At 44.6% G+C, this 27,672-nt stretch overlaps 2 protein-coding genes across 4 annotated transcripts; both read right to left on the bottom strand.

The window, feature by feature from the left end:
• Positions 1-304: 304 nt before the first annotated feature.
• On the bottom strand, positions 305-6,092 carry tm4sf18 (transmembrane 4 L six family member 18). Its single transcript, XM_035414091.1, has 4 exons — positions 5,828-6,092; positions 3,403-3,474; positions 1,835-1,977; positions 305-1,539 (listed from the first exon to the last, which is right to left on the bottom strand). The coding sequence occupies exons 1-4, from the start codon at positions 6,002-6,004 to the stop codon at positions 1,341-1,343; spliced, it is 591 nt and encodes a 196-aa protein (XP_035269982.1). The 5' UTR covers positions 6,005-6,092; the 3' UTR covers positions 305-1,340.
• A 3,117-nt stretch (positions 6,093-9,209) lies between these two features.
• On the bottom strand, positions 9,210-27,463 carry LOC118224589 (glutathione hydrolase-like YwrD proenzyme). Of its 3 annotated transcripts, none has more exons than XM_035412123.1 (12): positions 27,186-27,463; positions 26,994-27,100; positions 26,329-26,482; positions 24,878-25,031; positions 22,766-22,972; positions 20,698-20,850; positions 20,264-20,351; positions 18,713-18,884; positions 14,855-15,008; positions 13,208-13,378; positions 12,418-12,502; positions 9,210-10,796 (listed from the first exon to the last, which is right to left on the bottom strand). In XM_035412123.1, the coding sequence occupies exons 1-12, from the start codon at positions 27,203-27,205 to the stop codon at positions 10,552-10,554; spliced, it is 1,710 nt and encodes a 569-aa protein (XP_035268014.1). In that variant the 5' UTR covers positions 27,206-27,463; the 3' UTR covers positions 9,210-10,551. The 3 variants fall into 3 exon arrangements, with proteins under 3 accessions (XP_035268014.1, XP_035268016.1, XP_035268015.1); XM_035412125.1 differs by having other exon boundaries at positions 9,211-10,796; positions 27,269-27,462; XM_035412124.1 differs by having other exon boundaries at positions 9,211-10,793; positions 27,186-27,461.
• Between the last annotated feature and the right edge of the window lie 209 nt (positions 27,464-27,672).

The raw sequence follows: 27,672 nt of genomic DNA on the forward strand, positions 1-27,672 counted from the left end.
CAAACCCCTTCTCATTTTATCAAATATATCCACAAATATTTATATAAATTGTTTTTTTTTTTTTTTTGTAAATAGTGATTTCGCAGACTGGAATGACCAGTTCAGCACATGGAGGTGCACAAAGCTGTAAGCAAACATGAAGTTGACTGAGATTAAACAAACAACCCCCATGGCATTAAAATAATAGTACAACAGTATGACCATATCCACAGATAGAAACATACCTGTAGCTCATCTTCACAATTTTAAGTTACAATTATTGGAAAAACTGTTTTTATTTTCAAGCATCTCTCGGGTCCAAATGTTTACAATTAACAAAATGTTTATTTATTAAAGACAAGTGCAATTATTATTTAAAAAATGAGACCATTGTAAAATACAACTATTATAATAGTCTTCTGCCATCATTTGTCAACTGTCATATCAATCTAGTCCTTAGACATCAACAATAATTTACAATACATTCTCATTTTACTGAAAATAAAAACTTATGCAAAGCGTGACCTCTTAAAAAAGAATTCTTCAAATAAAATAAACCAGGAGTAACAGAAGACATAACTACATAAGTTAGAACTACAGTTTCATTTAAAAAAAACAATGACACGATCATACTGAGAATGTCTAAACTGTCCTGTGCTGAAATATATAGTAGCTGAAATATATAGTGAAACTTTTCTCATTTCCTTCCATTTTTACAAAACAAAGCCGAACAATGCAAAGCCTGCTTGCTTCTGTACAGAGTGTGGATAATGATCCAGGAAAGGACAATCTGTTATTTCCAGTGCATAAAAGCTGGAGAGATATGCCCTCTTCAGACCTGGGTCAAATACTTTCTTTCAAATATTTACTATACAAACGGTCCTTTAGACAGCAGTAAGAGTCATGTGGATTACACATGATTTAAACATCAGATCTGAAATATCTGTTTTCACCAATATTTAGAAGAAAAATTGCTGATTTTGTTTTTGTATCACGACAGCATTTTTGAAAATTTCCAGAGATGAATAATAGTCGGCAGAAGTGTTTTCTTAAGACATAAAGAATTTTATTCTGAATATCAGTGAAAACAGATGTTTGTCAAGGATATTTACCGGTGTCTAAAGAGTTGGGAGTATTTCAGGTACGTATGTGAGCCAGGTCTGTGTGGGAAGAATGTACAGGATGGTGATTCTCCTCTAAATCTCTCTGGTGAGTCACCGATGAGTCACTGGTGAGTCATTGCTGAGTCACTGCTGAGTCACCGGTGAGTCATTGCTAGTCATTGCTGAGTCATCGGTGAGTCATCGCAGAGTCACCGCTGAGTCTCCGCTGACTCCCCGCTGGCCCTCCGCTGGCCGCCCTCAGGCATTGAGGCTGTAGCGCTGTTTGTAGCAGCAGGGCCGGCACACGGCCGCCACCAGCCCGTTGACCAGCTGCACCGCGCATATGATGCACTCCAGCCCACTCAGCCCCAGCAGGATGGAGAAAAGAGTGACGTTCCACTCCACAACTCTGAGGGGCTCCTCGCACTTGGACCAGGTGTCCCTGTCGAAGAGGTAACTGCACACACACGCAACACAAATACACACACACACACACACACACACACACACACACGTGCACCACAGACAGACAGACAGAGACATGCATGCACTTGTTACCCAGAACATTTTTTTTCCTGTTTTCACAACTTCACTGAAACTCCCAAAGGATTGCACTGTGGCAGTATTTCAAAAGAAAAAACACTTTTTCAAATAATTAACCAATTAAGTGTTAAGTAAGCTCCACCCCCCCCCCCCCCCCCCCATGGGCTTAGCCCCGCCTTAAACTCCCGTCATAGAAAGATGAGACGTACTCTCCACTCTGATTGGCGAATGGACTCGTCCACGTCCCGTTGTGCAAGCAGTACGGTCCTTCTATCAGAGCCAGATCCGAGATGACAAAACAGTATCCAGCCCCCGCCAGTCCAACCAGCGCTGCCAGCACAGAACTGCACATCTGCACAGAGACAAACAGGGTTAGCCTGGCCCCTCCCCTTCCTGCCCACGCCCCCCCACCCAATCAAGAGACAAACAGGGTCAGCCTGGCCCCTCCCCTTCCTGCCCAGACCCCCCCACCCAATCAAGAGACAAACAGGGTCAGCCTGGCCCCTCCCCTTCCTGCCCACGCCCCCCCACCCAATCAAGAGACAAACAGGGTCAGCCTGGCCCCTCCCCTTCCTGCCCACACCCAACCCACTCAGGGGCAAACAGGGTTAGCCTGGCCCCTCCCCTTCCTGCCCACACCCAACCTACTCAGGGGCAAACAGGGTTAGCCTGGCCCCTCCCCTTCCTGCCCACGCCCCCCACCCACTCAGAAACAAACAGGGTTAGCCTGGCGTACTGCTCATCACATACTAAAAGATACGCTCTGAACTGTAGACAGCATGTTTAGTAGTACATATTTTGGGGAAGGGGCTTGGCTAACCCTGTTTTTTCGCTGAGTGGGTGTGGTGATGGCAGGAAGGGAAGGGGCTTGGCTAACCCTGTTTGCCCCTTCCTGCCCACACCCCACCCACTCGGGCAAACAGGGTAAAATATGTACTACTAAACATGCTGTCTACAGTTCAGAGCGTATCTTTTAGTATGTGATGAGCAGTACGCCAAAAATATCCTCCGTACTATTTTCTGACGGTTCTGCAGAAGTGTTGTAAGACGTCCCGCCCTTACGGTAAAAAGGCCTCGCCCCTTCCCCACTGATTTATGGGACCTCTCACACAGTTCTGTGGGACCGCCTAAAAAATGTGTTTCCTGAAAAGTGTGCTGCCAAATAATTACATCAACATAACAATATTCTGATCAAGCGTACTGAATTTAGATACCCAATAGTAGGCAAGTACGCTGTTTTGACACTTACTATCAAAAGAGTACAGAGGAATAATGACTGCTTTAAAAAAAAATATTTGTACAACCGATCAGGCTAGTTGTTAGCTTGAACTGTTGATTAGCACAGTTACGGCTAACGAATATGCCTGCTGTGTGATCTCTGTGCTAAAACTGCACTTTTAAAATTTCTACTGCGAGTCACTCTGAATAAGAGAGTCCTTCAAGTGCCAAAACAAAATAAAAATGCAATGTAATGTAATAATGGATGTCTGACACAGGAATCCGCAACTCGTAACAAGCTGCCCTTTTATGACGGGAGGCTACAATGCACGGTCCAAGCCAAAGGCTAGGCTCGTTTCCTCGGCAACCAAGTTTGAAAAAAAAATAAAAATAAAAAAAAGAGCAGACCGGGGCGGGCCTACACCCTTTCCTGTAACCATGACGCACACTCCGTCCGGAAGCTGGTAGCTCTAGGAGCTTGTTGCTAGGAGACACCCCGTCCCCCGCCAAGCAGAAGGGCCCGGGTACAGCCCGGTTACTGCCTGGTACGGGCACTCACCGCGGATCCCTCGTTGCCACAACAGTTGGCGCACCTCTCCAGGTTCATGAACACCAGCACCGGCAGGACCATCTGCAGAGGGGAGAGGGAGAGAGAAAGAGAGAGAGAGAGAGGGAGGGAGGTAGGGAGGGAGAGAGAGAGAGAGACAGGGAGGCAGAGAGAGAGAGAGGGAGGGAGAGAGGGAGAGAGAGAGAGACAGGGAGGGAGAGAGAGAGGTGGTGTATTTCTAGGGGTTTCCACAAGGTGGCGCCATATCACACCTTATTACAGGGTGGTGCCATTTTGTTGTCGCTGGAGGGCTGGACTGTATGCAGGTTTTTATGTTTTCACCAGTGTTTCTACCTCGGTTAAATGCGCGAATCGGCTGTACAGACCAATGCTGGTTCACTCGTTCAGTAGATCGTAGTAAAATGTTCCGTACAAGGAAACAATAACATGAATCAATTGTCATTCATGAGCTTATCCAGGCATTAAGCGTTAATATCAGATCATGCAAGTGACATTTGAAAAATGGAACCAATTAAGAGCAAAAGCTGTAGCGAACGGCTTTATTAGCCAGAAATACACTCCAACGACCCCATGGGTGACCATTGCTAAAAGACCTCCCCCAGTATTTTGTTCCAATCACCGGGATTTGCTCATTAGCACAATCTTGGAGGGCCAATCACGTGCCTTTCAGCACGTGATTGGTTAATTAAAGTCACGGGCTATCCAAGACATGAACTGGGGGCTGACGGAAGAGACACACTAGCCCCCCAGGAGTGGAGTTTCAGACCCCAGGTGGAGAGATTTTTTTTAAAACTACTGCACTGGGCTGAATTAATGACTGACAGCTATCAGACTGAAGCGAAGGAAGACAGATGGAGGGGCATGCAACATGCCCATTGGCCGAGAAAGCCCACAGCAACAGCTGAATGAATTAGAATCTATGTAAAAATCCTTCACTTCATTACTTTCCCCCCCAATTGATTTGTGCTTACTCATACTACACCACTAGGTGGCAGGAGACAGCTAATTTATATAATTTGGTTCCATTTCAGTTGCATTAAAAGCTGAATAACTCCCCCCCCCCCCCCCCCCCCCCAATCCACTGATGAAGATAGTCGTAATAAACGGAAATCCTCTGGTTAATAACAAATATATTGAAAATGGTGGACGGCCCACAATGCCTCAGCGCCCTACAGCCCTACAGGTCATGGATTGCGCTGGACCACAAAGAAGAAGAATAAAAAACAGTGTGTGGGCCACACCAGCATTCTTTAAACTGAACTGCTGATGGTGACTACATAGTCCACCACACACACGCTCAAATGGGCAGCCATGACAAGGCATCGCCCAATGACAACGCACAGCGTTGAGTTTTGAGTGTTTCGCCCAGCATCAAATGAAATGTGCAGCACAAGTAGAAAATTCAACCAGCAATTTTAGCTTTTCAAATTAATTTATTTATCTTTTTTTTTTTTGAAAGAGCTTTATTGGAAACAAAAGAAAATAAAAATGGCCCCTTTGTTTGTCACCCAAAATTTGGTGAATAGATTTTGTTACAAACAAGGTGAAATTTCAGATTGCGGTAAGCTTGATTACATAAAAAATGGCACCAACGTGGGGACCTCAAAAATGTACTACTACTGTACCCCTGTGTTTCATTCAAGTCTGGGATTTCTGGCGTTTGGAGAATTCCTGAAATGTGATTGGCTCCCAGCAGCTGTACAGTTTGAAGAATATACTTGCAATAAATCTATCTGAGAGCAAAAAAAGAAAAGGCTTTTCCAAGGATTATAAACACCATTATTATTATTATTATTATTATTATATTAACCAGTCTATTGTTTCCTGAGAATATGTGTTAATGGTAAGCACAGTATGGTACTCTTGTGTATTTTTGTTTGTATAAAGAAGATGTCAGCCTCAGTGGCGTATTTTTCTTCTGGTAAACTAAAAATAAATATAAAAATATCTCATTTTAGAGGGCAGACAGAATCCCATTCCAACCCACGGATTTCTGATGATAAATTAATAATTACGAATGATATAATTATTAAATATAATTTTTTTTTTAAACTTAAACAGGAGAGCCCCCATTGCTCTTTTCAGTCGGAGTGTTTCTGCGTTTAGATACTCAAGACTCAGTTCCATTGTTCAGCCCCAAGTTCCTATCGTGAGATAATTTTAGACAACTTCCTTTCACAGAGAAAAACAGTTCCACTAAGACCCAAAATCCTCCACAACACCCAACAAGCAGTTCTCCCCCACCCCTCCAACCCAGACCCCAAAAAATGCTCTTGTACAAAAAACGCTGGAGTTTGCCAACTTTCCAGTCATAAAACAACTTCACAAATTACAGTCAGACTGGTTTAATTACCAATAATTTTTTTTTAAATGAAAAAGAAAACAAAAAAAACCGAATAAAAACGAATTTACTCACCACTACGCCTCCTCCGACGATCCCCGTGAAGAACCACACATACCCGGTCAAGTGGTCTTCCTGGACGTGCTTAACTTCGACGTTTGGGAAATAGAGGAGAACGTTCGCTATAATGCAGCATAGGGCCAGAGGGATCAGTGCCAGTCCCAGGGATCTGGTAAAGCTCTTGGAACACATGTCGGTCGGCGCGGTAACGAAGGAGTCGCGAGTCTGTGGCCTGCAGCTGTAGTCCAGGAAGGAAACTGAAAGGGCAAGGGAGGGTGTTGCTTTTAAGTGAACCCCCCACCCATACACCGCCCCCCCCCCCCCCCCCCCCCCCCCTACACACACACACACACACACACACGCACAAAAACACTCAAACACACACACTCTCTATCCTCAGCAGACTTCCACTCTAGCCCAGTAAGAACATCACTGCGGGGGAAAGGGGAGGACTACCACTGGGGAAAGGGGAGGACTACCACTGGGGAAAGGGGAGGACTACTTCTGGGGAAAGGGGAGGACTACCTCTGGGGAAAGGGGAGGACTACTGCCAGAGAAAGGGGAGGACCACCACTGGAGAAAAGGGAGTACTACCACTGGAGAAAGGGGAGTACTACCACTGGAGAAAGGGGAGTACTACCTCTGGGGAAATGGGAGTACTACTGTTGAGGAAGGGGGAGGACTACCTCTGGGGAAAGGGGAGTACTACCGCTGGAGAAAGGGGAGTACTACCGCTGGAGAAAGGGGAGGACTACCGCTGGGGAAAGGGGAGTACTACCGCTGGTGAAAGGGGAGGACTACTGCTGGGGAAAGGGCAGGACTACTGCCGGAGAAAGGGGAGTACTACTGCCAGGGAAAGGGGAGGACTACTGCCAGGGAAAGGGGAGTACTACCACTGGAGAAATGGGAGTACAACTGCTCGGGAAAGGGGAGGACTACTGCTGGGGAAAGGGGAGGACTACTGCTGGGGAAAGGGGAGGACTACTGCTGGGGAAAGGGGAGCACTACCGCTCGGGAAATGGGAGGACTACCACTGGAGAAAGGGGAGGACTACCTCTGGGGAAAGAGGAGTACTACCGCTGGAGAAAGGGGAGGAGAGTGATACCGCTGGGGGAAGGGGAGGACTACCTCTGGGGAAAGGGGAGGACTACCTCTGGGGAAAGGGGAGTACTACCTCTGGGGAAAGGGGAGGAGAGTGATACCGCTGGGGGAAGGGGAGGACTAAAGGGGAGTGTTTGGGATTCCTTTAGTCACGGAGGGCGGGGGAACCCAGGAAACTGTGTTGTGTGTGTGTGTGTGTGTGTGTGAGTGGGTCCGTACGTGTATGTGAGCATGTCACCTGTGCGTGTGTGTGTGTGTGTGTGTGTGGAGTGGAGGACGGAGTGTGTGTGTGTGTGTGGAGGACGGAGTGTGGCACAGTGGGTAAGGAACTGGGCTTGTAACCTAAAGGTCGCAGGTTCGATTCCCGGGTAAGGACACTGCCGTTGTACCCTTGAGCAAGGTACTTAACCTGCATTGCTTCAGTATATATATCCAGCTGTATAAATGGATACAATGTAAAATGCTATGTAAAAAGTTGTGTAAGTCGCTCTGGATAAGAGCGTCTGCTAAATGCCTGTAATGTAATGTAATGTAATGTGTGTGTGAGTATGAACTGTATGTATATGTATGTGAGTGCATGCATACATCTGTGTACTGTGTGCATGTACTGTATGTGTTACTCTGTGTTTATGTTAGTTGGACTGTGCATGTATGTGTGAGTTTCTGTGTGTGAAATGTACGTGTGCGTGTGTGTATGCTTGTGTTGGTGTCTGTGTACTGTGCACATATATGTATGTGTGCGCGTGCGTCATCACAAATCCCAATAACACCATTGTGAAGTATAGTGATCCAAACGTACATTTCACTCACATTCAGAGTTTGAGCACTAAAACTCAGTTCCTGTGCCCTGTTACTCAAGATACCAAACAGAAAAATGAGCGTGCGTATTTACAGCACGTAAGCATAACACATAATGCGGATACAGCACCATACAGTCTAGAGGAAGCCTATCAAAATCTCTCTCTTGGTGAAATAGTCTCTCTAGTTGCACCAGGTCTCCACATTATTTCCAAAGCAAAAACAACAGCCTGTCTTGGCAGGTAAAAAAAAATACCTGAAACGTACAGGATGGATGGCAGTTCTACGTACTAACAGAAGGTGGCATCAAATAATTAAGAACAGACCTGAGGCGAAACAACAAGCAACCAAAAGAAGACATGACTTGACTCGACTCTCCTCGTTTAGTTTGATTGTCGGTTTGTCGTGTCCACCTCAAGCAATACAGCGCAAGCGTCACCCAGCATATGGGCCTCAGCCACAGATCGCTAATGCTCTGCTTGTCATGTGCTCCACTCATACAGCGCAAAAAATCTCCCAAGAATGTCAAAAAAGACTGCAAAGTACAAGAACAGGCTTTCCCAACTGCCATCCATGATCCAGGATTAACCCCATAAGCAATCTGAAAGAAAGGAGGCAGTGATCGACGTTAATAAATAAGTAATTCTGGGCCCCAGGAATGGGTGATGTGACTCCCTCCAAACAAGTTGTTTAGTAAACATTTTCCTCTCAGGGAAGCTTTGAGCTTTTTTTTTTTTTTTTTTTACCTCATTAGCTGACCGAGGTAGTCGGAGGCGTACGGGGGAAACGTATATTTTAGGCCTAGAACATTCTACAGCACAATTAATACCAAGAGCCCGTAATCTGCTGAGAGAGAAGCTGCTTCAAGAAGGCGTCGTTTTTTATTCTCTAGAAGCAGCTGCAGAATCCAGAGCTGTCACACGCAGGGCACTCAGGGTAATCCGTTCCTCTTTTGCGGTTTTAAAATCAGAAACTGTGACGGCAAGGCGTTACCCCTTTCGTTCTAAATATAGACAGAGATAAATTTTTAAAAAATGTGAAAGTTCAGGGCCTCTCTGAAGTTACTGCGTAAGGGTTTCTCGAGTCCCCTGTTGTGAAACCAAAGTGATCACGATAACTAACTGTGCTCATCTTCGCTCTCTCGCTCTCTCTCTCTCTCTGTGGCCTTGGCAACAGGTGGCTGGACACCCGAAAGGGATGTCGGTCACTCATTTCCTGCAGCCTGGACCACATCTTGGCTGTCCTTTCCTCTAGACCTTGACTGAGACCACAAACGGAAAAGTCTGACAGGTTGGGCCCCACCACCCCAGAACATCCTATACTCCTAAATATTTTTTTTCGAGGGCCCCTGTCAGTCAGGACTCTTGGAATCGCCCAACCCCCACCCCCGCCCCCCCTTCCACCCTCCACCCCCTCATTCACGGCGTCCTTGACCACAAATAAAACAGGAAGTGGAAGAGCCCCTCCTTCCAGCTAAATAAAACAAATTCCACAGCTCTGATTCATCGCACTCTACGGTTAGTCAGAATGCAGTCATGCACCACATACAAAGCAATCACAAGGCTTCACATTTTACCACTTTCAGAAGTTCTGTTAATGTACTTGTGTTGAATGCATAAATAAACATTCACACGTTTTTGCCTTTCAAGGGAAAACAAAAGCCATAATTTATTAAATACATTTAAAAACGTTTGCAGTTGAATGACTATGAGCAGTAATTCATTTCCCAAAATTGGCAGTTTGTTATAGAGAAGAGGACGTGTGAAAAACATCAGCACATTGTAAAAACACAAACCAAAATTAAAAACAATTTTTGGTTGAATAAAATATTTTTTAAACCACTTGATCAAACTTTTTCTTAATCGGCTCAATCAAAGTCAATTCGAACACTTGCATGTAAACTCAAAGTTCACCCGTTTTTGAGTAAAAAACACTGATCAAGTCCCAAAATCATGTTATAAAATATGAAGCCTGAGTTATCTTCTGTGCTCACTTCTACAGCTCTGCCAGGTTGAAAGGTCACTACGGGGGCAGTGTAGTTTAAGGAACTGGGCTTGCAGGTTCCCTTCCTGGTTGCGGCAGTGCCGTTGTAAACCCCTGAGTGAGGCAACGAGCCTGAATTGCTTCAGTAAACATTCAGCTGCATTAATGCATTAATGGACCATATGTAAAGAATGTATTCTGTGTAAGATTGTAAAGGATGTATTCTGTGTAAGATCGTAAAGGATGTATTCTGTGTAAGATCGTAAAGAATGTAATCTGTGTCAGATCGTAAAGAATGTAATCTCTGTCAGATCGTAAAGAATGTAATCTGTGTCAGATAGTAAAGGATGTAATCTCTGTCAGATCGTAAAGAATGTAATCTGTGTAGGATTGTAAAGGATGCAATCTGTGTAAAATTGTAAAGAATGTAATCAGATGTCAGATGATTTTTTAAATGGCTAAATGTAAATCCAAGTGGTTTCACTACCACGATAATGTGATGGTAGGGATTCTCGATTTTTTTTGTGCTATCCTTGATGCATTTTTATTGTACGTGCTGCTATTGCCTGGCTGTATTTGCATTTCTAATTTTCCAGAACATTCATTCATATGGAGCGCATTTTAAAAAGTTTACATGAGTGCGTCATCCCTTACAGCTTCATTGGGGGCGTGGCTGGTCAGTACCCCACCACTCCAGTAGGGGGTGTGGTTGGTCAGTACCCCACAGCTCCAGTAGGGGGCATGGCTGGTCAGTGCCCCACAGCTCCATTGGGGGCGTGGTTGGTCAATACCCAACAGCTCCAGCAGGGGGGCATGGTTGGTCAATACCCCACAGCTCCAGCAGGCGGCGTGGTTGGTCAGTACCCCAGTGCGCAGCCATCTGCCCTGGGATCAGACCCCGCCCACAGCACCCTGGCTGACATTTCGGGCTCAGGGGCAGCGGGGTCCCACCAGCACCCCACGGCGATGACCTGCCCCCGACCGAACTGTGATCTGTCGTGTCCCGACACCGGCCAGAGCACCGTGTGCCCGCGTTTCTGGAGTTCCTCGGCCACGCCCTGCTCCACACCGGCCTCCACGCTCAGCTGCCAGTTTCCAGCTGCTGGACACACAGAAACGTGTTCTCAGAGACACCTTATAACACTGATACAACACACCTTATATCACTGATACAACACACCTTATATCACTGATACAACACACCTTACAGCACTGATACAACACACCTTATAACACTGATACAACACACCTTATAATACTGATACAACACACCTTATAACACTGATACAACACACCTTACAACACTGATACAACACACCTTACAGCACTGATACAACACACCTTATAACACTGATACAACACACCTTATATCACTGATACAACACACCTTATATCAGATACAACACATCTTATAACACTGATACAACATACCTTATAACACTGATACAACACACCTTATATCAGATACAACACACCTTATAACACTGATACAGCACACCATATATCACTGATACAACACACCGTATAACTGATACAACACACCTTATAACACTGATACAAACCTTATATCACTGATACAACACACCTTATAACACTGATACAACACACCTTATATCACTGATACAACACACCTTATAACACTGATACAACACACCTTATATCAATGATACAACACACCTTACAGCACTGATACAACACACCTTATAACACTGATACAACACACCTTATAATACTGATACAACACACCTTATAACACTGATACAACACACCTTATAACACTGATACAACACACCTTACAGCACTGATACAACACACCTTATAACACTGATACAACACACCTTATATCACTGATACAACACACCTTATATCAGATACAACACATCTTATAACACTGATACAACATACCTTATAACACTGATACAACACACCTTATATCAGATACAACACACCATATAACACTGATACAACACACCATATATCACTGATACAACACACCTTATAACTCTGATACAACACACCTTATAACACTGATACAAACCTTATATCACTGATACAACACACCTTATAACACTGATACAACACACCTTATATCACTGATACAACACACCTTATAACACTGATACAACACACCTTATATCACTGATACAACACACCTTATAACACTGATACAACACACCTTATAACACTGATACAACACACCTTATATTACTAATACAACACACCTTATAACAGATACAACACACCTTATATCACTGATACAACACACCTTATAACACTGATACAACACACCTTATATCACTGATACAACACACCTTATATCACTGATACAACACACCTTATATCACTGATACAACACACCTTATAACACTGATACAACTACACTACAGACCTTATATCACTGATACAACTACACTAGTCCTTACAACACTGACACAACTACACTACAGTCCTTATAACACTGATGCAACTACACTACAGACCTTACAACACTGATACAACACCTTATAACACTGATACAACACACCTTATATCACTAATACAACACAACTTATATCACTGATACAACTACATTACAGTCCTTATAGCACTGATGCAACTACACTACAGACATTATAACACTGATACAACTCCACTACAGACGTTATAACACTGATACAACTACACTACAGACCTTACTCAACTACACAACACTAATCCTGAGCACACACACACACGCAACATACCAGCCTTATCATACTGCACATATATGCGTGGGGCGTCTAGGGCTCTCTGAGGGTTCATCCCAAACTCCAGCATGTTGAGCAAGACCTGCGGAGAACGACTGAGTCAAACACCAAGCAAACACCCTTCAGACACCAGATTTCTGCAGATCACCGGCCATTTTAAAAGACAAATCTCTTCTCGGCAATACTAAGAACAAAATTCTTCTTTCATAATTCATCTTCTGTCATTGCCTGCCCAGGCATCAACGGACGGTCTACCAACAAACAACACCTCACCGTACATGAGTGTCCCCCAGGTGCGTAGGTCATCTGTGGCAGCATGACCTGTTGAATGCAGTTTACAGGCAACTGCAGCAATGGCAGCCCATACACTTCACTGACGGTGTCATTTAAACGGCAATCGTGGGAGAGAGATTGCGACCATGGACTAGCGAGCTGGGTATGAGCTTTTTCTTTATCACTGGAAATACGTGATAAATATGGGGGGGGGGGGGGGGGGGGTAGTAAAAAGGGTAAGAAGCTGGTCCTGTAACCTAAAGGTCAGATGGTTCGATTCCCAGGTAGGACCCTGCCATCGAACCGTTGAGCAAGGTACTTAACCTGCATTGCTTCAGTGTACATCCAGCTGTATAAACGGACGTAATGTAAATGCTATGCTAAAAAAAAAAAAGAAATGTTGTGTAAGTTGCAGTGGATAAGAGCGTCTGCTAAATGCCTGTAATGTAATGTGATGTAATGCAATGTGGTGATGGAGGTTGAGTGGGCGGGGTCGAGGAAGAGGGCGGGGCACCTGCACGTGCCCCTGGGGCTGCATGAAGGCTCCCATCACTCCATAGCAACAGAGCAGCCGCCCGGAGACGGCGTCCGTCACCGCCGCCGGCATGATGGTGTGGTAGGGCCTCTTCGCCGGCCCCACGCAGTTCCCATGACTACGATCCAGGGAGAAGTTGGCTCCTCTGTTCTGCATGCACAAAATTTAAATATTAAAAATAAAAAAAAACTGAAAGGGAGTAAGAAAGAAAGAACATAAAAAACAATGGCGGCATTCAATTTCTGCTCTCTACACAGGAAGTGGCTCACATACTCTCTCATACACACACACACACGTCATCTACTCAGGATTTTTGAACAATGGCTCATTTTTCCGGACCTGCCTCATGGACCGGTCTGTTTTTTTTAGAGGAGGGGGAATTCCTTTCGCTGTTTTCAGCAGTCAAACAGTCATTCGGAAACTAGGCGTGACCCTACATCATTACTGCAGCACTTCCCAATAAAAGCCGTCTTCCTATGTGCAGAACATTTAATCAGTTCACTTGTAGATTAGAGTCTACAAGTGAACTTAGACCACAGTAAAATATTTCCTATAGGAACACAAAACCATTATCAGTTGTCACAGGGAATCCCTTATGAAATTTACAACAGAGAAACAGTCAGTCCACAGTCCCTATGTTCAGCACATCAATACTGCGCTCAGAATTTGTCAATAAATATTCACGGCCTCAATTTAGTGCCTTACACCAGTGTTTTTCAACCCTGGTCCTCGGGACCCACTACCCTGCATGTTTACCCTGAGGTTTCCCTGCTCCAACACACCTGATTCAAATAAATGGGTCATTATCAGGCTTCTGCAGAGCTTGATGACGACCCATTCATTTGAATCAGGTGTGTTGGAGCAGAGAAACATCTAAAACATGCAGGGCAGTGGGTCCCCAGGACCAGGGTTGAAAAACACTGCCTTACACTAATGCAGTGTAACAATGTAACACATTTTTGGGCCAGAGATCCCCATCCCATCCCACAGACATACCAGATACTCAGCTCTATTTTCTTAGGACTTAAAAGTCCTGACATTATTTTTTATATTTTTAAAATGACATTTCTCACATTAAACCTGAAATATTATTATTTACTTTTAAGGGGAGCGATAAAGTACAATACTGGGACAGTCGACATTCTGCTTCATAACCCAACGCCCGAAACTCCCACTGCAATCCAGAACATCCTGTGTTTAACCCTTTCAAAAGCAGGTGTTCTGGAACGTTTTTATTTTTTCAGCGTTCTAAGCCAGCGTTCTGGAACCCCATTGCTTTCGGTTACCAAGCGGTGATTGTGACATCAGCGTTAGAATGTTCAGTTAAGAACATTAAAATCACATATTTGTGACCTCACACCTCAAAGGGGTAACAACCAGGGAGGACTGAATGAATGCATGGGACTGGTCATCTGGTGAGTTTACAAAATCTTGGGAGAGCACTGCGGCAAATGGCCACACTGTACTGTCAAACAGCACTCATTATTTTACGAAGCAGAGAGAGGACGGAAGTAATCGTGATGAGCTGTGAGCTGAGTATCTGGTCTTTGTAAAGGACCTGTGGTTAGACCCCGTTAAAAACTCAAGGGGGGTGGGGGTGGGGGAATCGATCCCCTAGTTTCTCACGTGAAGGGAAAACCCGCAGTCCTCCGGAACCAGGCCCGTCCCGAAGCCCAAGTAGGTGCTGTTGACGAAGGAGCAGGCGTTCCCCTCCGCGTCCACGACGGCGAAGTAGACCGTGTCGCTTCCTGGAGGAGCCCCGTGCTCGTTGGCGCCCGCCCTGATTGGAACAGGCCTTATGAGGACGTGCGCTAGGCACTCTAAGGTCACTCCGTGTTATTCTTAAATAACACCGCTGCTGCTGCTTCGCCATTGTTTTCTTAAATTAGAGGAGGAGGAGGAGGAGGAGGAGGAGGAGGAGGCGGGGGCGGGGTGGGGCGCGCTATCCCGACAGGCACGTGTCCCGTTCTGGCTTCTGTCTCCTCAGATTTTCCCCGGGTTAATTAGCGATGTGTATAATTAGCTGTGTATTCTTAGCCGTGTATACAAACAGCCGGTTCACTCGCAGTTCATCCCAGCCGAGGAACACGTTCCAAATGGGGGGGGGGGGGGGGGGGAGGCTTCCGCTTTCGATCGTTAAGTTTGTCAATAAATGTAGTTTAAATTTTTACATCAGATAAAAAATGACGTTGTTAATTAAGAGAAATTAAGCTGATGGAGACATGAGAACTAAATTCAGCTCTACTTTAGCCTGGCCAGGTTCTGTTGGTTACATTCGCTCACAGTGTAAATGTGGTCTACAGTAGCAGCAGGTTCTCTGGCCTCAGTTTGCAGCGTAATACCACATAATGGCCACTAGAGGGCCACACAGCATGCACATTTACTGTGAGGTCGGAACAGATGAACTGAAACAGAACAGTTCACTGTGCCCTAAATTATATTCGTCCGAAAATGACTCAAAGATGCCAAAGTACAGCAAACACATTCAGTGACTCTCCTGGTTGAGGACACACAGCAAATGACAGCAGTTCCTGTTACCTATTTTCATACCCACACAGGTGAAGGTCCTAAATAAAGCATATATATTCTGGGGATGCAGTTCCACAGACTTCAGACAGACTGCTGAACTAGACGTGATGCCGTTGTGTGCTGTAGGTGGCGATGAGCATTCTAAGATGAACAGCAGAGCCACAGTATCGATGTAGCCAATTACCTCACACTACATCCTCGATTTCCTTAAACAGACATTAACATTTTTCGAAACTGCATTTAAACAAAATAATTATGTGAGATTACACTGCCGCCAATATGAAGTGTTGCCTACAATTCGAGTTTGGCAACAGTAACGGATGAAGGAAGAGACTATGACCAAACTCGCCAAAAGGCCCAGCTGTATGAATGCGCTGTATGCAAAAAAAAAAAAAAAAACGGAAATCAGTGTAAATTGCTCTGGCTACGAACGTTTGTTGCATGCCTGAATGTAATGTAAAGTAACTTCAACATGAAAAACATAAACACAGAAACAGCAGACCAGTGTCACAAAGCGGGATTGCTGAGTCAGCGACATAACTGCGCTAAAACCCGCGCTAAAAACCTGAGTAAAATCCGGAACGGCTTTTAAAAAAAAAATTTTTTTTATCAGTCCCTGTTCAAGATTTTGGGGGGTCCCGGGCTTTACTCGGTGCAGCTACCCAGCAAACCCCGCTCTGTGACACAGGACCCTGGGTAAAAAGCTCATTTTAAACACTGCATCCCCTCCCTCAGTCCCCAATGGCATTTCTGCAGATCACTAACAATTAGCACAGGCCAAAAAAAAAACACGTCTCCTGTCACACGCCCCTCCGATAGGGAGATCTGAAGGGGGGGGGGGGGGGGGGTTTCCGACCTCCGCCGCGGGGATTAAGCAAGAACGGGTCTGATTCATCGAGTGCTTGGCGCGATAAGACAGCGCGAGTCGACGGGGGAAACCCTTAACTTACGCAACGTGATAAAAACCAACATAAAACTAATCTCTACCCTCAAAAGGGGTGTGTTAACATTCAACGCACTTTCTGAGTTTCGACCTTTGTGTTACTTTCAATTGTGTCAAAGGTACTACCACTTTTGCATTACAATGTATACAATTTGTGTGTCACAAAGGGAGATTTTTAACATGGACGGTGTTGAAAGTAACGCAAAAGATTTTTGTCCTGAAGCGGAGGTTTGTTAAAAAACGTTATGCATTGTTTAAAAAACGCATCTGTTTTGAGAGTGTAGTACAAGTCCAAATTTGAACAGGACTTTCACATTGTCATTCACATTGCACATTGTACTGTAAGTCCAAACCTGTACAGATACATAATGATAATCACACCTATCTGCAATAATAAAATTATAAGATAACCTTAACTTATTTTCAGAAATCAAGCCTTCTCTTCCAGGGAGTTAATTTAGCATTCCCCATGCATGCTATTTGTGAAGATTGGGGATTTGTGCGGGAAAAGTAACGTCTATCTTGAATGATACTATAACAACAATTTCTTCTAACGAATGGGCAGTCCGCCAAGTGGCTATTAATAAACTTTGTCGAGAAAAAAACACCACCCTTTCCGTTCTAAATAAGTCAACTTTAAACTTCCAGTTACGACAATGACTCATTAATGATGATTTTCTCTCGCTACGAACGATAGCCAAACACAGATAACCTGTTACAGCGCACCACATACAAATGCCTGGAGTGTGCTAATTGCAGACAGACCCGTTTCTTGTGTCACACCAGCCGCAAAGGCAACGCCAATGCCAGCGGTCTGTTTATTTTTCACCCGGCAACCAGAAAGTCTAAAGTCTGATTGGCGAGTACTGAGTTTCCATTGTAAAACTCCAAACAGAGGAGGCCCTGTGATGCTCGGTGGGGGAGGGAGGGAGGTTTCAGGGATGTAAGCAAACAGTGCTATCTAAAGCAAACACGGCGTACCTGTCTCCAACAGGTACCTGTCTGGAGGCGGGGAGGATGGCCGAGCCAGCCATGTGGGAGAATTTCAACTGGTGCCAATTAAAAAAAATTACCCACAATCTCAACCACCTTAAGATAATGAATCATGTCTCATGATTATATGGACAGTGTACTACAAGGGTTTGGGCTTATAACTGAAAGGCTGCAGGTTCGATTCCCGGCTGGGGTACTACCTGGACCGCTTCAGCAAAAGTATGAGAAATAATAATTTAAAGTTACTGCTCTCTAGCTAAGGGTATGTGCTAAGCAAATTAAAGTGTCAATAGCTGAATTCATCCACATTACAAAAAGGCCATATACTTTTTTCGCAATGACGTTTTTGAAGGAAAATCGATTAGGTGTGTTTGAGTTCTGCAATTGCTCTTCTGTATGCTATTTTCCGTGGGTGGTGTCTGGGTGGCAGCAATCCTGCCAAGTATTCAAATGTGGTGACGCACGCACACGGGAACTTGCATGCCGAAAGCGATAGAGCAAGCGCCTAAAATGCAAAAAGGTCTTTCGAAATTAGGTCTGACATGTTGCTCAATATCACCGTGTCCGAACACATTGTTGGTTGACCTCTTGGCAGCCTTCCTGCTTCAAAATACGTTACCGGGGGATCATAAGCACTCTATGTGCTCTTAGTAATTGTTTTGTTTCAAATCAAACTCCATCAATTGTAGGCATCAATCGTAAAGCACTTTCGGTGAAAGCACTATAAATGCGGTCCATTTACCATTTACCATTTAGCTCTGGCATTTGTACAAAGACTAACTTTTGTGACCACCAGTCACCACAGATGTCGCCAAATCCCCCAAAAACTGAAAACATACTGTACTTATACACGTACAGTATTTCACACAAACAAAAATCAAGAACTACTACATGCACCAGTAACGTGTTCCTTATTCTTTGGATTAAAAATTAATTTTTTGCGGCACGCTCTTGAGCGTTTCAGTAAACGGTCGATGTGAAGGTTTTGGGGGTTTTTTCGCCGACCGTAGTTGACTTACGCCTGCATGTTTATGAGCCGCGCTCGCTGGTTGCCATAGTCCCGGGACAGAAGCCCCTCCAGGGGCACTCTGACCTTTTCGGGGTCGGCGCAGTAGTGCGCCACGTCGGCCAGGCTGAGCTTCAGGGCTTCCGTCAGGACGTGGAGGTAGCCGCTGCTGTTGTGGCCCATCTCTACGAGCAGGTAAACAGGTGAACGGGTAAGCGGTCAGCCGACAGGGCTCGCCCCCCAGAATGAATTACATTTAAGGCAGCGGTCTCCAAACCCTGGTCCTGGAGAGCTACAGGGTCTGCTGGTTTTCATAGTCACTCTGCACTTCATGAATCAATTAGAGCAGTTGATTACACAGTTAACTCAACTCACCTGGTGCCTTGGGTCTCAACTGGGTGCTGATTTTAAGGTGAAAACAAAAACCAGCAGACCCTGTAGCTCTGCAGGACCAGGGTTGGAGACCACTGATTTAAGGCATTTAGCAGACATATTAAAATGGCCGCAGGTAAAATGAACAGAATTCACAGGATCAAATTTAAGGCGAATGTGAAGTTGTCACCTGTTGTAGGATCGTACAGCATTGCCTGCATAGAATTCTGTGCAACACAGTCATATTACATTGCATTACAGGCATTTTATCAGACGCTCTTATCCAGAGTGACTTACACAACTATTTACGCAGCATTCACATTGTATCCATTCATACAGCTGGATACATACTGAAGCAATGCAGGTTAAGTGTCTTGCTCAAGGGTACAACAACAGTGTCCTATCTCAGAATCGAACCTGCAACCTTTAGGTCACAAGGCCAGTTTCTCACCACTGCCTCACACGCATAGACCTGCTTTGCGATGACACACCTTTAAGGAATGTGCAGAGTACAGTAGGGATGGGGCTCGATCCCATTTCAACTCACACAATTCAGGAAATGAACTGAAATTCAATTAACAAACTGATGAAAAAATGGCATCAACGTTCAAAGGCTCAATTTTAATTTCAACATTCAACGGTTCACTTTTTCCGTTAATGAAACTTCATTTTTCAATTCTGTTTCCTGAGCTGACTGAACTGAAATGAAATTGACCTCAGATGCTGGTATACGGTATATATATTGCACACTGACATTTTGGCATGGGTCCAAGATTTTAAAAGACATTCTTATTCTTATCCATTGCAAGACCATGATAAAACCATTAATATCAGGACATTCTCATCTATAAACACTTTGTACATTAAAAAATGTGTTTTTAAATACCCTATACTGCATTTCTGGCTGATTTCAATGAAAGACAGAAAATGACAGAAAAAATATATCTCCCTACGATAACCCTCTGATGACATGCAGATCTGGATAACACACATCTATCGACTTCGCATCCAATTTAACTGTGATGCAAAAATAATGACAGGCACCGACCGTACATTAATGCACTAAAAGCTCTGCCTGTACCTGTAAGTTCACCACCATTAAATATCCATTCCAAATGTCCTGAAGGAAATGCGTTATTTGCCAGAAAAAACCGGTCAGCCGTGCTTAAACCTGCCAGAGTCACTGCCGTACCTTTCATGGGAAAGTTTTCCAGGATGTTCAGCGCCATGATGGCCGCTATTCCCTGGCCGTTGGGGGGGCATTCCCAAAGTCTCACCCCCTGTGGTGGGACGGCGACAGCGCAGGGGGAAAACACAACCGGTTAAAAGCGACTTGCAACCCGCTACGCGATAACTGAAGCAACTGTGCACGCCCGGTCAGTACCTCAGATCTGCATACAATACCCAGCATGCATATGGGGGGGGGTTCAAAACTTAATGGGCACGTCACTTCCTAAATGAGAATTCAGAAGTAAAAAAAAAGCTCCAGACAATTTTACCTCACTTGCTTTTCTTGGTGTTTCAGGGCTGTTTCTCTTTTGCCTAATTTTCTGTTTCCGTCTTTGTGAACAGTTCTCTGTAAAAGAGTGCTGTACGAATAAAATCGGTTCGGTCAGATTTGAGTACCTTGTAATCGGTGAAAATGGGCTGGACTTCAGCACTGCTGTGGCTCCTCAGGTCGTCCAGGGTCATGACCCCACCGTTCCGCCTGACAACATCTACTATGGCCTCCGCTACCCTCCCTTCATAAAACCCGGACTTCCCGCGCTGGGCCAGCTCCTGAGGGAATTCAATTATCATCTATCAATTCACTCATTCATTCTGCAAGCCCCTGAACCGTTTTTTTTTTTAAAGGTGAAAACATCACGGCTGCCCCTCCCTATCCCTGGAGATCTACCGTCCTGTAAGGTTTTTATTTCAAGCCTAATTTGGCACACCTGATTCTACTAATTAGCAGCTCAACGGGATCTCTGGCTGTTTAATGAGGTGTGCGCTTTGTTAGGTTTGGAGTGGAAAACCTAGCAGGACGGCAGATCTCCAGGAACAGGGTTGGGCAGCTCTGTTTTATGTCATTCCTGCACTTTTGCGTGACATTTTCAGTGGTTCAAAAGGGCGGCACACGCACAGTCCCAAAAGAACACGGCCGTCCAGGAGAGACGTCACGTGGCACGCATCGATTACAATAAGAGCTCTCGAATGCCACGGCCGCGCGGTATGATGTTTCTATGTACAGTACTAATTCAATTGGCTTGGGCTGTTACTGCTCTGTTTACTGATTAGATCCGCGACTGATTAATGAGCCATCTGGCAGCGTCGCGCGGACCAGCCAGGGAAGACGAAGAACCACGCACTTGTAACCGCGGCAACCCGGTTACCGGCATGTAAAAGGGCAACAGATTATTCTTTTTGCGCGATTTATATTTTATCTGACTTTTGACCGTTGACGCGCACATTGAGAAATGCAAAGTGAGGGGGATATTCCTTACAGCCGATCTTACATTCAGCAGTCTTCAGTTCCATAGTATCAATTTTCAGTTTGATCGACTACTGTCAATCTAATCCACTGGAGTGACATTACCTTGTAATTCTGTCTCTAGACAGCTCTAACTGCTACATTAATGCCTACCATTAGGGATCTGTTCATATGTTATTTTTAGTTGCTCTATAGAGTCTCTCCATTTCCCCTTTCGTTCCCCTTCTACTGGAGGAATTCAAATTTACTTTTGACTAAAAGGTACGTTTTAACGGTTAACTGTTGTTTAAAAAAAAAAATTACAAAGACGTTAAGTTTTTTTCCCCCCTGACAAATTGCAAGTCACGTGCAAGCAGATGATAATACTTTTCAAATATAGCAAAGGTGATAACACTGGACTGTGAACTCTCTACTAAAGAGTCCACAGTTGAGACTCATTAACAAAATGTCAGCCACACCCGGTGATGAATTATCACACAAATTCTTGAATAAGCATCACCCCCGCACAAGGCACCTGAGCGTATTCAGGGGACTTGACATGAATACAGATTAGAGAGATGCCTGAAACTGTAGGCTATTCCCGTCACTAAAAAATGTTACATTTTGTTTAACATCTCAGTTCACAGAGATTACATTGCATAACATTGCATTTATTTGGCAGACGCTTTTATCCAAAGCGACGTACAAAAGTGCATATCATGGTCACTGGAACAACGACAAAACACAGGTTCGATAAGGTGCAATACTTATTTCGTACATCTGATTCGTAGAGATAAAGCAAATGGACTGACTCCAAAAGAGATTTTAGCTGTCATCTATTTCAGAAAAACTAGTGTGGGGGAAAAAATGGGCCTTTCTTCAACCAGTTTCAGTGAAGCCGCACTGGATCCAATTTGTTATGTTTCAACACAATCTGCGAGGGAGCAGGGGAATGATGACCTTGTGTGGACAGACCTGGCTCAAAAACGCGCCTGAAGCGCTTCCAACTCTTTAGAGGCCAGGAAAATTTGAAAGCGCTCCGGAAGACACCAGGGAATTTTCAGCCAATCACGTCGCTAAAATCAAAACGTAAAATGGTACGAAAGACAAAATCACTTTTCACTGAATACCGGTGAAAACGGAGATGTATTTTAGAACCCGTTCAAGGGATTTTAGTGGCATCTCAAGGGTTAAAGCGTTTTTAGAATTTGTCTGGGGGGGGGGGGACGGTCCCTTCGTTACCCGGTAGGTGCGAGCCAGCGCGGGGTTAGCGAACAACTGGCCATGTTTGGGTGGTCGGTTGTTGATGAGGAAGTTTCCACCCAGCGCCTTCCCAGCATCCTCCAGGGCCTTCGACCACTTGGCCCAGTGGTGGGCAGTGACCTCCGCCACGGGGAAGCCCCTCTCGGCGAGCTCCGCGGCAGGCTCCAGAACCTCTCCCAGCGTCAGCTGTTAGAAAACAGAGAGGACTACAAATTCAGCCATGCAGCAGAACTCAAAATCCCATGAGCCCACACTTTAATTCAATTAGAGTTTCATACATTCAGCAGATGCTCTTTTCTGAGAGCAATTTAAACACTTTAGTTTTACCTGTTTTTCGCCCACAGGTCGGAGAAACATCTGAAATGCTTTCATTAACAGTGTGGAGACACTTTAAGGGCTCTTTAAAAAGGTACTGGACTTACAGACAGCCATGGCTGATAGCAGCATCAGTGAAAGAAACTTTACATTATTTTTTACATTGTTTATTCTTAAAAATATTTTTTTCACGCAATACTGCACAGCCCTTTTTATTATCCACCATTTCCCAGATCTGAATATACGAAAGAACCTCTGTCATTCGAGTGTACTGGGAAAGTCCTGAAATTTGTATGTGATTTCTTGAAGGGGGGGAAAAGGAACAAAATAAAACTGCATTGAAGCATATACTGGTGATGCTGTCATCATATAAATCCAGAATTTGCATTCGCATTAAGATTTATGCAAAGATATGGAAAAGCACGGGCAGTTTGCCAGCAATGTCCCTGTTAGGAAAACCAGACAAAATGCATACAAGTTGCATGTTGCAAGACTAAAAATGAAAAGGAAACGGTGAAAGACGACGTTCATTTTTTACACTGCAGTGGGACAAATTTAAGTGGGGACTAATTGGGGACATACTGGCTGATCCATTCTGAACACTAATATTCATGAAAAGCAGGGAAGATAAAATAAAAAGGATTTTTTTAAAAAAAACATGAAAGCAGGGCCTTCCTGAATTGAAAGGAACTCTCAAGGGAACTCTATCCAAAACACTTTTTACTCATATTTTCAACACCGCTCTGCGGTTTCAGTTCACCCTTTTAAGTTGTTATGGTGATTATATGGCTTTCTTGTTACTTTTGGAACGCTTTAAAAAAAAAAATAAATAAATAAAAAAAAGTCTAGCCAAAGTCTAAAATAAATTTTACAGTTAAGCAGGAAGTCATATCCCCATCAGTATGTCGGATGTTCAGGATTTAGTGACAGTGATGTTGCTAATGAGCTCCTGAACAACCGGGTGGTCTCACACCAACAATGGAAGGAATCCCTGAGTTTCTATTCCACCTTCACGCCAGAACAACTGGGTGGTATCACACCAGCAAAGGATGGAATCCCTCAGTTTGTACTTGTACCTTTTTACTACTGAACAACTGGATGATATCACACCAGCCAGAGGATGGAATCCCTCACTTTGTATTGTACCTTTTTACTCCTGAACAGCTGGATGATATCACACCAGCCAGAGGATGGAATCCCTCACTTTGTATTGTACCTTTTTACTCCTGAACAGCTGGATGATATCACACCAGCCAGAGGATGGAATCCCTCACTTTGTTTTGTACCTTTTTACTCCTGAACAGCTGGATGATATCACACCAGCAAAGGATGGAATCCCTCAGTTTGTACTTGTACCTTTTTACCCCTGAACAACTGGATGATATCACACCAGCCAGAGGATGGAATCCCTCACTTTGTATTGTACCTTTTTACTCCTGAACAGCTGGATGATATCACACCAGCAAAGGATGGAATCCCTCAGTTTGTACTTGTACCTTTTTACCCCTGAACAACTGGATGATATCACACCAGCCAGAGGATGGAATCCCTCACTTTGTATTGTACCTTTTTACTCCTGAACAGCTGGATGGTATCACACCAGCAAAGGATGGAATCCCTCAGTATGTACTTGTACCTTTTTACTCCTGAACAACTGGATGATATCACACCAGCCAGAGGATGGAATCCCTCACTTTGTATTGTACCTTTTTACTCCTGAACAACTGGATGGTATCACACCAGCAAAGGATGGAATCCCTCAGTTTGTACTTGTACCTTTTTACTCCCGAACAGCTGGATGGTGTCACACCAGCCTGCTGCTGCGCCTGGAACGGTGACATTGAGGGCGTGGAAGACGGAGGGGGGCTGTGCCTCGCTGAAACCCAAACCGCTCAACAGGTCCAGGGTCAATGCCCTGGGGGACCGACCACTTCAGCAAAAGAGGCAGCAAAGGGGGGGCGGGGGGGGAGGGGGCAAGCGAGAGGGGGGGGGGGGGCGAGAGAAAGAGACGGAGGGGGGAGCAAGAGGAGGGGCGAGGGGGGGGAGTGAGAGAGAGAGAGACGGGGGAGGGAGAGAGAGGGGGGGGAGGAAGAGCGAGAGACGGGGGGGGACACCCCTGTAGTTTACACCTGCCATGAGTCAGTTTGGCAAATAGTCCAGCCCTGACATCCACCGGCAAACATTCACCCGTTTATAAATCTTTGAAGTGTTTCAGGAATGACACGCTACGTTTATGTTAGCACCAGCACTACACAATAGCGGACCGATAGGGAAGAAGCCAACAAAAACTGATTGTTTTTCCAGAAGTTCTGTTTTCACAGTAACCGCCCCGTGAATCCGTAAATGTTACTCAGAATCAAAGGGGAAACACCAGTAACCGATCAATCCATTGACGTGACAATTTTGCTCTTTTCCAACCCTTGACATTAGACCATAAACGTAGCATTTCTGTACAAGAACAGTACAACACACCCTGCGATAAGGGCTTGACTTTGACTTTAGACTTCATCGTCCACACTAGGTGGAAATTTGTTTCCAGATGCAGAGTAATCGTTATCAATGGGATACCGACAAAGGCACAACCTATTAAATTAACGTTAACGTGCTTGTAAAGCATTCATTAATAGTTCCTTCAGAACAAGAAACTCCTCGAAGTTTCCTCAAAGCGTAGGGAGTAAGCTATAAAAAAATATTACAGATAACACGAGAATTGGTATGGCTTTACAAACCATTCCAAAAATAGTTTGTAGCTTACATACTGGTCTATTCTGGTTTCATTCTTAAACTTGGAAAGTGAACTCTCCACACACAGGCTATCTATTACACTTAAGCGAAGAGCCGCTCCATTTAGAATTCAAACTCATCAGAAATTCAATACAAAAATGTGGTAAAACTGGATTCCTTTGTGTTTCCTTCAAGTAATCCAATGCATTGACACAGTAAAACGCCCCTAACTAAATGAACTCTAACACTTAAAAGATAACGTTTGGTCTCACTCTGGAATTCGGGACCAAATGTTATCTGTTAAAGAGTTGAATTAGCACCGTTAAGAGTTCAATTTAATACCGGACATTTTACTGCGTAGGGTAGGCTAACTTCTCTGTAGAATGGATGGCATCGGCCACATTCTTCGTGTTTTTACTCGTTTTCACGAGATGATAAGAAAAACCGGAAATTTTGCAATGCAGGAGGAGAACTATAAATATAGGCTAAGAGTTCCCTCTCACCTCCCGTTCAACCCGCGCACCTGCCCGGTGCGGGCGTCGTAGAAGAGGCAGAAGCAGTCTCCGCCAATCCCAGTGCTGCATGGTTCCGTCACACCGAGAGCGGCGGCGACAGCCACCGCGGCGTCGGCTGCGTTGCCGCCTCTCTTCAGAATGTCTGTCGTACAGCAGAACATCGCATATTTAGCGGGACATAGAACCCCAGGTTTTCTGTACACAAGACTCACACACAGATAAGACCCACCAGATAGCTGGAAGTAAAAAGTCAAGTACTGCGTTTAATAAAAATTGCAAGAACTGCACGACTGTGGAACAAATAATGCGTCAATGTGAAAAATATTTATGAGGTTACGATCTAAGGATTTCGGAAGAAAAAACAACAATAGTGTAGCCTACTGACATGAGCACATGCTAGCTGTCACTCTGTGAAATTAAACGTCAATCCATGAAAGTAACGATGTTCTTCTAGCCTAAATCAATAGTTTAGAGGTTACTAGGACTGTATGTATGAGCGCAAAAGTCGTCCCGATGTGTGACATGACGTATTCGTGAAAACGTTGATGTTTCGGTGCTTTTTCAGTTGTACAGTTACCGCACAGTTTCAAAACTGGTCTTTGCACCGTGCACAGTGCTATAGCCCGCATATACACATGTGCAGTAATACTTACCAAGTCCAATAACTGACGCCAAAGGCTGACTCGAAGCAATGCAGCCATTTAAACAAACAACGGGTGAGCGTCGAGAGGAGAAGGGGAGTTCCGGCTGCATTATCTTCCTAAAATAACACACATTTTACACAGTCGTCCAGACAGCCTACGACACTTTTTACATAATTTCCTGTTCATTGTCCGAAGGCCTACCGTTTCAGTTTGCATGACATCACAAACACTCTGTCAAGAACCGGTTTTGGGAAACCATGTACATATATAAATTGACAAATCACCTATATTGAGTCGAGCTTCTGTAATTCTGTCTCGTCTTTTCGCATCATCACCACGTATCTTTTGCCCAACTAAGTCCTACCCGGGACCTCAACTGTAAGCATGCAGTAACATGATTCCGCGAGCCGTGTTATCGGTGTTCGATTAACAGGAGTGTGAAGGGAATTCCCAGCGCGGACTAAAGTACAGTCAGGCTATCCGTGTCCCTGGTAATTCACAGAGGTGGGTAGGCTAACCCGGCTTCAAAGAGTGGAAGACAGTACTAACCATGTATTTGCTCCACCAGTATGCACTAAACCAGCTGATTACACTAATTAGTTCTCCTACCTGGCTTAAGATTTGTGCTAATTAGAATCAGCTGGTTTAGTGCATGTTGGTGGAGGAAATACATGGTTAGTACTTCGAC

Source organism: Anguilla anguilla, chromosome 4 (genome assembly GCF_013347855.1).
Source record: "Anguilla anguilla isolate fAngAng1 chromosome 4, fAngAng1.pri, whole genome shotgun sequence".
NCBI classification, from domain to species: domain Eukaryota; kingdom Metazoa; phylum Chordata; class Actinopteri; order Anguilliformes; family Anguillidae; genus Anguilla; species Anguilla anguilla.